The sequence below is a fragment of the Pithys albifrons genome, chromosome 19 (assembly GCF_047495875.1).
Source record: "Pithys albifrons albifrons isolate INPA30051 chromosome 19, PitAlb_v1, whole genome shotgun sequence".
Lineage (NCBI taxonomy): Eukaryota > Metazoa > Chordata > Aves > Passeriformes > Thamnophilidae > Pithys > Pithys albifrons.
Window position 1 is genome coordinate 4,529,723 of NC_092476.1, and position 14,725 is coordinate 4,544,447.

Below are 14,725 nucleotides of genomic sequence, written 5' to 3' on the forward strand. Positions count from 1 at the left end.
ATAAATGTTTGAACCACAGGTGTCTTGAGGCAAACTGTCCATGGGTAGACAACCTTCTTGTGGGTGCAAGGAATTCTGAGTGTGAACCCTGCAGTTTACCTGGATCTCACTTCCTACCAGCAGAAGCAGGAAAATTTTTGACCACTAATGGGGAGTTATGGTCCACTTTTTTTTTTTCTTTCTGTGGAGTCATTATACTAAAGCATCATACTCCTTTCTAGTCAGTCCGTCATGTCTAGAAATAGGAGGGACTGGGTTCAACCCAGGAGAAAATATACACCCTGGAAAATGCAGGGCAAAGGTCCTGTGGCAAGATAGATGAGTAAGAGAGAGAGATCCAGAAGCTGCAAAGCCCAAGTACCTTTCTGAGGACAGAGCTTCAGCTGGTACAAAGTGGGCACAGACTGAATGAACTGTCTGCTGGCTGAGGAAGCTCTGGGGTTCTGTGGGCTCAGAGCCCCAGTACTGCCCAGCTCTGTGCAAGAGTACTTGGAGGGGCACTGGAGCTCAGCCTGGAGAAAGAGTTCCCAGTAATTACAGCAAAGGTCTGAGTTCCTGATTTTTATTCCTGACTGTGAGCTTTTACTCAGCTCTGTCAGAAGAGTCACTCATGCCTCTGTGGAGTGGGCATAACAGTGCTGGATTTTGCATTTTGCAGGATTCTTCTGAGCTGCTGTAGTTGCTTCTGAGTCATGTGAGTGATCTTCCTAAGAGAACTGCAGAACTATTATGATTAGTGTTAAGACAGTACTCGAAAGGCACCACTATCTACTATTTATTTATCTCTGGGTGTTCATTACTATTCTTTTATAGGGACTCAGAACATGTAGAGATAGCAATTTTGAACAAAGAACACCTATTTATAACCAGAAGTATTTAAACCCAGAACTATCAATTACTATTTTGACTGTTAAAGTCTGTGGAATAACCCCAGTCTAGAGGTTACAGGATCAAGGCAGCTTGTCCCATTGGCCATCACCCAAACCCTGCTTCCACACAGGAGGGTTAAATCAAGACAGGGTAGATTGTGGCTGGCATTTGCACTCCCAGAGTCAAATTCCGTCTCAGAACAGAAGATTATGATGAAGTCAAGCCCTTCCTACCAGTAAAGAATCTAGTCTTTATTAGCTGCATGGCTGCTTCTGGAAAAGTCCAGCAGCAGGAGCAGATACCAGATTTTTACATCCTTATCTCACCAGCAGTGTGTGCCTGTCTGCTGAAGATTTTGCTACTTCTTGCCCTCGCTGTTTCTGATGAGCCAAAGCAAAACAAGGTGGGTTTCACTTAGGAACATCTTGTTTTATCTTGTCACTTCCTGCAAAAACATATGGCCTCAGTGCATTGTTATTTTCATTCTTTAATAGACTGGTTTATGGCAATTTTACTTAAAGGTGAAACAGAATAGGGAAGCCTCGCTGAGGGGTTGGTCACCAGAAAACTGTGCAAATTATTTTGGCTCTGCAAATGACCATCACATTGTTTGTCTCTCTGTGGTGCAAAGCCTCCTGCTAATGAACAGAATCTAAAGGAACCAGATGTGAGTGCCTTCAGTGCCAGGCAGACATCTCTGCTTGGCTCTCGGGGGTGAGTCAGGCTTTCCCCAGTCCCAGTTCCACACAATGTGTGTCCTTCTAGCTGCAAATGGGCACTGACACTTCTGCCCCCCCTGCATCCTCTCACCCACAGGAATTTGCAGTGTGAGTCTCATCCAAACCCTGTGGGAGTCAATGGAAGTCTTTCCATCCTCACTGAGCTTTGGATCAGGCAATGAATGAATATTTTTGGTGCACAAAGTTAACTTCCCACTCCCAAAAAGAGAAGTTACGAATGTAAATCCCTTGCAGAAAGTTTTTGCCCTTTCTATCACTGCAAAGACTCTTCTTGGCTTCCACATACTGACCAAGCATAAAATAGTGAATAACATTTATTTTTGAATTTATGGATTGAGTTCACAGGGATTTTAATAGCACTGGGGTTATGGAAGTGCTATTTTAATAAGGACCACAGATCATGGGCCCAAATCCTTACCTTTACCTCAAGGACTTGTAAACTCAACTATTTAACTCAAATCTCTTTATTGGGGGCCTCAGAGTGTATCCACCTGGAGGCTGGAAAACCAAAAGGTAGAAGGCTGCGCAAACACCAAGTGAGGGAATTTAACCAGCAGGAATGTAGCCTATAAAATTAAACTTCAAGAACTGTTTAAGAAAAATTAAAGCTTGTGCAACAGCTGGGGTTTCTCTCCACATTAGGTCGTTTCTTAGTGACTCCAATGTTACAGTTCTCATTAATATAGATTTCATTTTTGAGATCATCTGTGGTTCTTTAAGCCTTATTATGGTTGCAGAAATCATGAGTGATCAGGGTGATCTGCCTTTAGACAATTCAGGATGCTAACACACCACCTCTCCCCTCCTCGTGATATGAGTATTTATTTGGGGCCCAAAGAAAGAGTCTTAGATTCAAACTGCACCCCAAATTTCCCTAATCTGAATTGCCAGAATATCCCAATTTCAGACATGATGATCAAATTACAGTAAATATCCAAGAACAAAAATAGGGACATTTCTTTCAAATGAGTGTGTGACAGTGACTCCAACATAAAGAAATGTACTCGTGTGGTGGACAGAAGAAAAGACCAAACTGTTCTTCAGTCTCACACAGATCCTGCATATTACTACTCTAGAACCTGGCCTCACTCTCTCTGCTCTTGAGCTCAAAGGTTCACCTCCTAAGCTTTTAAAATAACTTGCTACTGAAATAATTTGAAATCTCAGCTCCTGAAAAAAAAGCCATTGTGAAAATTATGTTGGGCTCTGATGACATTTAGAGATGGTGTTGACTGCATTTTCTAGATATTCAAAGAATTTTCATTTTTTTAAGTGGCTTGAAAATCTGAATTTTCTGTTACTAGACCAGTTAGCACTCCAGGTATATCCAACCTAAATCCACTCAAGAAGGCTGAGAAGTAGAAAAATTTACAGCAATTGGTGGAAAACAGATAAATAGAATTTAGGACACAGTCCTAACATGAGGACACCAAGGATGTTACAGTTTCTGCTAACTTTCAGGCAGAACCACTCATGCTTAAAATTTTGCATGCTCAGAGAAACATGGAAATCAAGAGACCTGCTGATTTGCAGCCACAGATTGTTCTGTTATGTGGTGATTGTTACGACTCTACCTGCAAACCTGCAGTTGCCAATAAGAATGCTCACATCATGACAGATGATACCTCTGTGAGACCAGAAACGCGAGGAGGAAGCCAAAAGATTAGGATTCTTTTGGGTGGCATGAGTTGCCATTTCAGGAGCTGGATTTTTACAAGTGGTTTTGAAAGTATGGCCTTATGTGCATGATGCTTGTACCTCATGGGAAGCCAAGCAGGATTCTGGGGCTAAAGGGTGCTGCTGAAGACTTCTGGGACTGCAGAACCTGGCTGCTCATCTGGACCCGTGGTCTGTTGCATAGCACTGTGCACATCTGCGTGTTCTACAGCCTGTGTGCTCATTGCCCAGGGCTGGCCCTCTTCTTCATCCAGAAATGTTGTTTCGTAAGACTCCACATGTATCCTGTGGACATTCTGCCTTGGCCCCTCATACTTGCCTTTCTCATCCTCTGGAAGGCTGGATGCATGAGGGATAAAAGTGCTCCGAGACCCATCGATGGGAATCTTTAGCTGCTCTCTGGAGGTAGGTTCTGGGGACAAATCTGAAGCCCTCATGAAATGCTGGGTGTAGACCCCCTCAGACAGGGAGCCCACCTGTGTCTCGCTGTGCACACGCAGCCAGCGGTGCTGCCGGCTGAAGTAGTTGTAATGTTGGTGCTTGCCGAGCTTTTTTTTCCCTAAAAAGCCCAGTGGCTGCCTGGAGCTGGAGGACTTGTCTGTGCTCTTTGAGGCAAGCTCTGACATGGTTAGATTGCTCATATCCTCTGTGCAACATTCAGCATGAGCATCAAAGGCACCACACTCTGTCTGGCCTCCTTTGGGAGTCAGGCAAGGCTTCATGTCGTGGGCTTGGAGAACATCTGGAGCGCTGCCTCCCAGGCCACTGCTGGTCTGTTGGGAGATGTCCTGGGATGAGGAGTAGATCAGGTCCAGTTCCCTGGGGCTCAGTGCATCGCTGGAGTCGTAGTCACTGTCAGTGGGAAGGAACACTTCAGAGCAGCCTTCCTCATCTGAGCAGGGCTGAGAGTCTGCAAGGACAACTGGTTAGCACCAAGGCAAGCACAGCAGAGAAATTGCTTGACTCTCATTTATGGGGTTTTTTTTGGTCTTAATTTAGAAGCAGATCTGCAATTCTGAAAATATATGTGTGTTTCCTCTGGAATTGCTGTGGATTGAGGTGACAGCAAAGGCAGTAAGCAGAGAGGATTTATCAGGGAGGATTTACAGATGTGTTATAGAGATGCTGATAGAATTAGCAAAACTATAAATGATTAATTTATAATAAGTACAAGTAAAAAGTTGAATTTGTATTGAGTCTAAGTTCTGTCAGGATCTCTTTTCTTTTTTTTTTTTTTTCACTGAATTTCATAGAGATGGAGATTTGGGTAAAAGAACATTTCTCATCCAGGTTCTGATTTTCTTAAAGATGTCAGTTGAGTTACTCTAGGTTTATACCCCTGTAACTGTGAGCAGGGTGTGACTGTTTGCTTGCTGAGAGGCTTGAGGCACAACATGGAGTCTGGTGAACAAAAATGACCCTTTTGCCCATCAGGTGCATGATGTGTGTTCAAATCCAAAGCAGACAGACACAGGTCAATTGTGAATTTGTGGATCAAATCTCACACTGGCAGTGAAATCACTGCGGTCTTTTGACTTCAGAAGGACCAATAATTTAATAAGTAGTGGCATATGTGATAGAATGGATTGATGCTCCATTGCCCTGGATAGTTTATATTAGATCCAAGGAATAAAACACAGATTTTATATTGCCTTCACTTGTAGCTGGTGTAAATTGCCATATAGCCCAGCAATAATGAATCCAGCACGTGCAGGACAAGATAATGCTCCAGTTTGCACAGTGCCAGAGTTGAGGATTATTCTGCATTCATGGTCTGTAATACAGAGGAAAAATAGCTCAGGGAGGGGTGGTGAGAATGAACATTACTGTGTAATGGAGCAGATCAAAGCACCAGCCTCTTCAGGTTTTTTTTTAACCTAATGAAATCTAATCAGAATAGATTTATTCATTTTTCTTAACTGTATAAAACTGCCAATTTGAAAAAAAATAATTATGATTACCAAAATGGTCATGGCAGTTGTTTAATGCAGCATCTGTTGCTTTTGTTTCTACTGTTTCTTTTACTTGTTGCTTAAAGACAGCTCAGCAGAATGATGGTTTATTTTGTTCTCCAAAGTCCTTGTTCTCTTAGCAAAATGGCTGTTACTGTTTCATTTGCTTCATCTTTATTTGCTGTGATCCATTTCTTTCATCAGTTTAATTTTCTGGCTATGCAGAGAGGCAATAATGGTCAGTGAAGTGGGTACTTATTTGTGTAATTCTGTGTTTTAAAATGCTTGCCTAAACCTCTGAGAACACTGAGGTATGTGAAAGCAGCTGTTAAATTGGACTAAAATTTGCTCTATCAAAACAAAGCAAGAGAGGCATAAGAAGGAATTGCTTCAAAGCAGAGGAACAGTCAAAGTCTGGAACAACAATGGCTGTAATGTCAGAGAAACAGAAGGTGGCAAATGGAAACTATGGAAAAATCTCAATTAGATTCTGTCAAAATAATAGAAACTACGGGCAAGAATAATAGATACATGAGTGATGAGAAAGGATCAATAGCTTTTGCTCAGCAACTCATGTCTAATCAGTCTGATAAAACTCTGAACATGTGCAACAATGAATACACAGCCATCCCTCAGAGCACTGAAGAGCTTTTGACAAGGTTCTGTGCCACAGCTTCTGCAGCAATGAAGCTGTAATTAAGATGAAGAGAAAGCTCCCTCCATATAATAATAGCAATTGTTGGAGTAGGCAACAAATGAAGCAGTGAGCTTTCATCCTGGATGGATTTTACTGGGATTCTGGACATCCTGGGGAAGCCACTTGTCCCTTTCCGACTGGAACAGTGAGGTGACAAAGTTGGCTGATGATGAGCAGTTAGAATTCTGAGTAGTTGAAAGCCAAAAATGATTGTAAAGATTGTACAAAGATCTCAGGATACTGAGAGGCAAATGATTGGTAAAATGATTGTTAAAATACCTTGGCTAGTATGGGGGAAAAAAGTCTACCCCTTTTATAAAAAGACATATAAGAACTGTTATAATTAAAAGTGAGTTCAAAGATTGCACTTGGAGAACAAAGAAAAATTCTCTTACCACTCACAGCTTTTCTCCTCTGGATTCTGGCCTCTGGAGAAGGGGGAGGTGAAGGAAGACAATCTAGATGTGAAGAGGTGGAGCTCATTTTCTTTTGAGAGTGTTCTGAAAGATCCACAAGCTTCTTTATGGGTAGGCCAGCTGCTGGCTGCTTGTACCTTGCATACTGCAGTGCTTCTGTAATCCATCTCATTTCCCTCCAGATCTCATCAATTTGCTGTGGAGCAAAAAATGGTGAAAAAATGCAGTTAAGTCTGAGTATTAATTCTGCCTAAATGTGTACTTTCTTCAAGTGCCCAAGTGGGTGTGTAGTCACTGCCAATAGAGAGCAGCAGGACCCCCTGACGGGACACTTCAGATCAAGGTGGTCTGAACTGATTTTGATTAAGTGCTTCCTCTCCTCCACCATGCAGAGGCTGCCTGGGGCCACCAGACTCTCAAATTATGGCCCTCAATTAAGAACGTGTAGTTAGGAGGGGTGAATCCAGGCCTCAAATCTGACATGGAGAGAAAATGAACATTGTCTTTTGATCAATTTGTAGCACACTTGAAAGTTGGTTTCATTCTTTACTGGAAGAAAGCAAGACTTCCCGAGCACTGTTGCAAACCCAGAGTGGTTAAAACCAGCTCAGTTCAAATATAGTTTTTAACAGACAGGGAACATACACATATGTGGAAGAACACACATGGAGGGCTGAAGCACAGCTATGAGCCAAAGTGCAGGTTCCTCCCTTGTCATCATTTTGGTCTGCATACATTTTAAAAGTATAAATCTACATAGAAACAGTTCTAACACATGCCTGTTGATGGCAATAAGAGGCAAGTGCCTAAATCAATAGCAGGATGTAGATTGAAGTATCTCAGTAGAGAGGAAAGATGCTGTTTAATGTAGGTCTGGAGTCATTTGAGAATGGAACACTTTTAACATTTTCAAGCCATTGAAGATCTTCGATGACTGAGCAAATGTTGTTGCAACCATCAAATGAGAGCAGCTGTGAGTATAATTCCTCCTGCTGCAATGTCCTTTTAGAATGTCCCTTTTACTTCTCCTACAGAAGATTCTGCATTTGAAGGGGGCCTTCATATTAATGTTGCAGTGTCTGAGGGAAGCAGCTTTGCACTTACACAAGCTACATCTGCAGGAATGCAGGGAGAGCCCTGGGGCAGTAAATGGAGAGGCAAAAGTGAGGAGTACTTTGTGCAGTGAGAATTGTCAAATAGGGCAGTGACAGAGGGATCAGTGAGGAGGAGGCTGAGACTGGTGTTCTAAGATGAGTTCTCCAGCACATACTCTTAGCAGGAGATACTTCATGAAATGCATATTCCAAGTGTGAAATTTGTTCCCAAGGGATACTGTAGATGCCAGATTAGCTGGGGTAGTTCTTGATGAGCCGGGTTGGAGACAGGATAGCTGGGGAGCTGGATCTTTGTTTTGACCTAGTATGGCCATTTTTATGTAAAGGTGAAATCCCGACTCCAATGATGTCAGTGCAAGCCTTGCCACTGAGTTAATTTGAGCTAAGAATATACACCGATAAGAATAGCAAATGGTTCAGGGATTAATTCATAATCCTGCATCATTTCAAGACTTCAGTGTAGCCCCATGAAAAGAATGCCAGTTAGCAAATGTCTCACCTATTTGATTTTAGAGATTTTGTACTTCCTTTCTGTGATCCTCCCTCAACCCCAAACAAGAATCATACTGCATGCAGTTTAATAAAATGCAAATCCTCTTGGTTTTCCCTGATGTCTTCTGCAGGTCATTTTAATGAACTGTGGTTCTTTTACAATTTAGGAACATCAGAAACATTACAAGATTACAGCTTAACTTCAGTTTTAGTTTCAATGACTGTAGATCTCTTTCCTTGCTATGTAACATTCTGGTAAAGACCTCAAGCACTTTATCTGCTGGTAGGAGGGTTTTTTTCCTAATTTTTTTTCTTTTTAAATTTTTACTTTTCAGTTGCCCTCTGACTCCTTTTCAGACCTGCATTTATATAGACTGCTTTGCTCTTTACAATGTTTGGTTTGTGTAGTGACTTCAACACTGTCTTAGATCTCGGATCACACAAATGCTCTTGCGGTTTCGTGGTCACCACTGAAGATTGCGGTATGTGGTGGGCTGAGATATTTTTGCCAATAGGTGGAATACAGCTGGTTTTCATTTTGAGAGGAAACCTGACAAGCCTAATACACTGTCACAATAATTCAGCACAAAACACTGAAGTTTAAAATGTTCTCCCATATTTTCCCAGCATATAGATGTGACTCGAACACTCTGGAGAAGAGGAATGCAGAACTGGCTATACAGTACATGCATTTTAACATACATATGCTTATTTTTGAGGTGAAGAATGAAAGTCTTCCAAATTCTCCTGTACACTGGGAAAAAGCTTGGTTTTCTGAGTGTGAGAATGGGAAGATGAGAGGGAGGGAGATGAATGAGAGGTGAAAGTACAATGGAACATTCCTCTCTGTCCCCCTGAAAGTTGCCAAAAGCTCCAAGTGGACAAGGCAAAGGGGGTCTGAATGCAGAACAAAGAGAAATAGAAATATTATCATCTTGTTCATAATTATGAAGGGCCAAACATATTGTCAATGGTACAAATAGTTGTCTTGGCCCCTGCTCAAACAGAAGATTGCTTAAATATTAAGAATATGGAGCTGTAAACTTATGTGTACCTCACTTTTAGAAAGACAGATCAATCATGTCCATAGATGCAAAGGTCATCAGCTTTATAAATGGTTTGGAAAAGCACAGGCTTTGCTATGCTGAACAATGGGGTGTAGTTCAAAGAGCCCTGAACTGAGCAGGTTAAAGTCTTGATTTGGAAACAGTAGAGGAAAATTGGTGTGAAAGACTGAGAATAAACAAATTAGACAAGAATAGTAACATTTGTGATCCTTCTGCTCTGGAGGACTGAAGCAGTGTCACTGCATGGCACTGCCCAGACTCACACATCTCTTTGGGGCCAGCTTGCCATCTGAAATGAAGAGCTGCATTGTTCAGTGGGATATTGTTGATGCAGGTTGTCTCCACAGCCCAGTCTGGATATTCATTTTAATGTTTTTAATTGCCACCTTATCATGGTGGAAAATGTCTTCAGTTCATACAGACAAAGAAAAACTCTTACCCAACTGAATGGCCAGACATGGTGCTAACTTACCCCATGTTAGATGGGAGGGAGTTTTACAAGCAGACTGACACGTTTCTTTATAACAGTCTAGTATAACTGTCATTTGATTTTACCCATAAAAGTCCTTCTATAAAAGCAACAACTAAGGAAAGCATGTTCTGGGTTTGAATTTCATAAAAACAGAATTGCACTTTTGATACAACTGCTCCTTTTATGATGTCTGTGAATAATTCTCCATTTAGATTTCAAATTACAGCCCTATGCAATTTTTAAGAAAGCCACCTTAAAATCTCCTTGGAATAGTCAGAAACAGACTATTACCTGTATGTAGTCTATAACTTGCTGGTGTCTTTGTTTGGCTGCAGCGACTTCACTGTCTGAAATTGCTTCCCTCAGGGATTGCTGGGTTTTCAGAGAGTCCAGCTCTATGACAGCAGAAAGGCGGCAATACAGGCTTATAAATTTTTCCTTGTAACAGCAAAAATGAACTGTGAAAAGACCAAGTGCAAAGGAAAATCATTATGTTCTGGTTATGAAATATGAAATCCTCAGCTTTCAGAGCACAAATTTTATTAAATACAGTACCTAGCTCTGGATGGGTTACTTTAAGCTCCGAATAAATAATACAGGCTCTAATTCTCCTCTCATTTACACTGGATTTACTCTGTAACTTCACTGATTTCAAAAGAGTCATTTCTAATTTATATCTAAGTGAAGGGATAATCAGGCCCTTAGTATGCAGCACCAGAGGCTATCTTGCCCTTGATAGCTTTAATCAGAAAGGCTGTTTCTGGGGCTTTTATAGCTCATCATTTCTTTTATCAAGAAAGTAGTGACATGACTGGAAAATGAAACTCATCTTTTTTTTTTTTTTTTTAATTGGGTGTTTCAGAAAGAAAGGATCATTTTTAAGGCTGATAACTTTCTCTTGGGCTAGGCTGGCTTAAATCAGGATCTTCAATGTAAATGACTCAGCAGAAAAAGCATTGCAGTGATAGCAAAGTTTGGGGGAAACAATTAAAGCTCTTTTAGGTGTTACCACACATCATCCTCCAGGCTTTCCCGCAGAAGAGTAATGCAGAAAGTTCAGACATGACCCCTTGCTTTGTGTAATTTGTTTTTGGAGCAGCACAGAGCTCTTGGAGCTGCATCAGAGGTAACAGAGACAGAACAGCTACAGTGCCACAGAGATTCTCAAATGCTAATTTACCTGCCCTCTTAGAGCTTAATATTCCAGAAGCTGTAACTGCTCAGGCGGAATTTAGCAGTTACCTCTACAAAGGGCAGTACAGTACAGACATACTGGAACTTGCTGAGGGAGAACAAGTTTTCAGAAATACTTCCCCATTCATTGGTGCTGCAATAAATGCAATCTCACAGCATGATCTTGTCAGAGCAGCAAATGCCAGTCCATTTACTGTTGCTGCTGTTCTGGATTGGGACATGGTATTTTTCAGGGTGTTTCAAGTGTAAATTGCATATATTCTTATTACAAATATTAAAAAGAGAAATGAACACAGTGCCATGTCTACTTACCTCTAGCAAACAACATGGTAAGAATAACTGAGAAGAATTTCTCAAATTAAGAAATCTAATTACAGAAACATTGTTCGTGTAACAATAAAGGCCTAATCTGAACACTGGAATCTCATTAAAAAAGAGTGAAAGAAAATTTCTGCCTTCTGGTTTCAGCAATGCCCAGATAGAGCAGGGATCCAGTCTGAATAGTGTGTGGTCTTACAGTACATGTGCCATATGTGGTGGACTCTTGAGTGAATTACAGCCGCGGTTTCGGCTCCAGTGCTGAAGTTTCGAGCCTTTGTGGTTTTAAGTCAGACCCTTTAATGTTACTTTAACAAATGTTACTTCAACATAGTCTTTTGTGGTTATGCAATTATATAGTTGGTAGCCACCAGCTAATGGGGAATGGAAGCTTCTAATATTTGAGATGTGAATCACAGTCACTTTATAGAACATCAGGGATATATACATAATAAGTCATATAGAAATGTCATCTGCCTTTGGCCAGAGCATTGCTTACGTGAAAAAACACTCAAAAGTAAAATCTAGCTTTCCATACTGTTTTCTCCACCATGAACTGCTTTCCCACTTGTAGCAACACTGTTGAACAGAGAGGGCTGCACCTGGAATGCCTTTTGAGAGCTCACCCTGCTGTGTTTACCTGCACCACATCACCCTGTGCAGTGCCTATTGCTGCTGTTCTGTGCCCCAGAATTGAGAGTGACTCCTGCCCGTGGCCTGTGTGCCACTTAACAATAGTCTGCACAACCTCTAGAGTGCAGATTAATTTCATCAGAGATTAATATGCTTCATGCATTAATTTGCACAGTGACACAGCAGCCCTTCTCACCAGAAGAAATGATGTGTTCCATACACAGAGGCCAAGAGGCCTCAGGGTGGCAGGGCAGAAGATAAAAGTCTGGCTTTAGGGCACTGCAGCCACAGCCATGCGACCCAAAGCACTGAACTAACCCTTCATGTTCAATTACACTGGTTTCCCTTTGAAGGGTAACTTTTCCTTGGCAGATTACACCATGTATTGTGTGCTGTATCCCTCATCATTTCACAGCAGCTCAGCTGGCATCTGTCCTCCCACAACCACCATAAACCCCCAGGGTTGTCATAGGCACCACTTTGTGTGCTGTGGCATAAATATTGTTGTGCATTCCTGCCTGATCCAAATGAAATTTGTGTTGCTGGGTGATGGTGGGTCATGGATCTGTTGTGACTGCAGAAACACAGTCATGATAAGACCCTCTATTAATACCTAATTATTGTAGTCCTACATAAGTGACTCAAACAGCACTGACACATGGGAGATAGGAAGGTAATGGTGTCACATGAACACCTGAGAGAGACATAACTGAGGACACAGTTGCCGCTAGAGGTCTGTTCTTGGCTCCTGGTATATCAACTCCAGCAGTTTTGACTCAGATCTTTCTCTCTTCTCAAAGGCAGATGAAAGAAAGATACCCAGTTTTACAGGCTGGAAGGAAACAGAGCAGACTGATGTGTAAGGCCCAGCAGTCCCCATACTTAAATATAATATTCTTTCTAAAAAAGAACTGTTAAGTCTTTATGAGCTGCTTTTATGTGGAACCTTTCTTTTCTCTGTGGACCAAAGGAGAAATGAGAAATAGAGGACCTTGAAGCTAAAGCATCTTATGCCTTCTGTGAAACAGCTGGAAAACTCTGTTTTGGGGAATTCTTACCCAGTCAGCAATGCAGTGGAACAAGAGAGCTGAATCTGCTACAGTGTAGGATGTGCTCCCTAAAAAAAGAGATTCAAGTCCAGTGCTTTGGCATTTTTCACAACAGGCTTTTCCTGCACCACAGCAATAGGACTGTCTCTTGCATTGTTCCAGGAGTCAAAAAGAAAAAGATGACCCTCACATGGAAAAATCTATCACAAACTTGTGAGAGAGTCAGACCTTAAATGTGACCATCTGCAATGAGGAACTGCAAGAATTCTCATTACAAACCCAGTGATCATCCTCATGACAACTCAGGGGGATGTTTTTTGCATCTCCTTTCACACTCCAGCCTTGCTATGTTGTGTGTAGGTTGTTTTGTTCTGTTTTTTAAAGACCATCATCTTCCCAATAAGCTTATAGACACATACTGGATAACTGTGGGCTTTGCTCTCTGCTTTGCATTTCAATAACGATGGCTACAGTATATGCTTTAACTGCTCTGCTCCCTCCGTACCTTGTACACAGTTATAGGTAGTGTTGTTGCCAAAGCCATCATGTGATTTATTGACTCTCCACTGGGACAAGGGGGAAAACAGATACAACTTTGTGATTTTATTATAAGGAGACTGGGTTAATATTTCTAGGTGAAGCAAGCTACTATACCGAGTTCAAACATCTGAAGAGGGAGGTTAAGAAATCCTGAGTGTGGGGTGTAAGGATTATTCTGTCCTGGGGCAGTGCAGACGTCGTCTGAGGCAGGGAGCAGGAGAAGAAAGGAGACATTGTGACCCAGCTCCAACACCTCCTGTGTATACAGACGGAAGTGCTTAGCCTGTACAGGGACACGCGCGGGGGAAGAAATAGGAGAGAATTACAACATGGCACTTATATAAACAACACCCCAAATGATATAAAACATTAAAGAAAATTTGCACAACATCAAGCTTGGAATTTTTATAAAACATAAATATTTGGGGCGGGGGGGAGAGGGGGGAAGGTCCCTAAATGTGGGTTCATGTCACTACATAAAATAAAGATTTAAAGCTGCAATGTTCCACATTAAAACAACACACGCAGGCACAACCCCCTGAAAACAACATTTATGTTTCTTATTAGGCAGAAAATGATCACATGCCATGTGCTTTTCAAGATTATGATTGCATAATTATGTGAAAACATGAAAATGGATTCAATTAAAAACCTTTAAGATTCAATTTAGGGTTGGTTAAGAGAAATATGCAGCTCTCCCTCAACACAGCACTGAAAAGGTTTAACAAGTGCTGCAGGAAGAGAAAATGGCACAGGCAGGAGCTGGGCTGGGGCTGCTCAGAGCCACGGTGTGCAGCCCTGGGTGTGCACCAGTGTCACTGTCCCTGCTCCTGTTCACCACAAAAATAATAAAAATAAATCTGCAGAATTAAAAATTCAATTCATTGACATATCAGTTTGGTTCTGAACCATCAAACCATTTGCAACTGTGTTGAACTGCAAGGTCACATTGATGTCTATCTGTCATGCACAATGGATGAGCTCAAATGCTTGGCTGAGCTGCAGTCTCAGGAAAATATTGCACAGTGATTTAAATGTTTAGGCCCTAACTCTGAAAGGAAAAAAAAAAGATACACAAAAGCTATAACCTCCAAGCAAATACAGTAACATAGAGACCTGTACAGAGCCCTATTGAATTAGAGTGACTGACCACAAGGCAGCACACCATCTGTCTTAATTTTGGATTTACTTGAGTCTTACTTGGCTCTTCCCAGGCTAGAAGGTGCAGCACTGATGGATTCCTTTTTAAAAGCAAAGCCTAAACCTTTCAAAATCAAGAAATGTAGAACCAGATTAATTTGTTTTAAGGCCACATCTTTCTAGCTGCACAAACAGACCTTGAAGTGAATATAAAGATGATTTACTTCTACTGTAAGACCTCTTTACCCCTGCAGACCAAAATAAAATGGAATTCATGTAAACAAGAAACAAACTTCTTAGCTTATTTTTTCATGGATCTTTCACATCATAGATTATCCTCCCTGAGTTTATTT

The 14,725-nt window shown here is 41.4% G+C and overlaps 1 protein-coding gene across 3 annotated transcripts in view; it reads right to left on the minus strand.

Moving 5' to 3' along the window:
* Window positions 1-260: 260 nt before the first annotated feature.
* Window positions 261-14,725, minus strand: part of ANKFN1 (ankyrin repeat and fibronectin type III domain containing 1) — a 120,390-nt gene continuing 105,925 nt past the window's right edge. For 2 of the 3 annotated variants that reach the window (XM_071573852.1, XM_071573851.1), the window contains exons 16-19: window positions 13,347-13,515; window positions 9,790-9,956; window positions 6,332-6,548; window positions 261-4,197 (exon numbers count right to left, since the gene is read on the minus strand). In XM_071573852.1, coding sequence (XP_071429953.1) covers window positions 3,398-4,197; window positions 6,332-6,548; window positions 9,790-9,956; window positions 13,347-13,515 — 1,353 coding nt within the window. In that variant the 3' untranslated portion in view covers window positions 261-3,397. Of the gene's footprint in view, window positions 4,198-6,331; window positions 6,549-9,789; window positions 9,957-13,323; window positions 13,516-14,725 lie in introns of those variants that run through there. The other variant, XM_071573854.1, reaches the window with a different exon arrangement.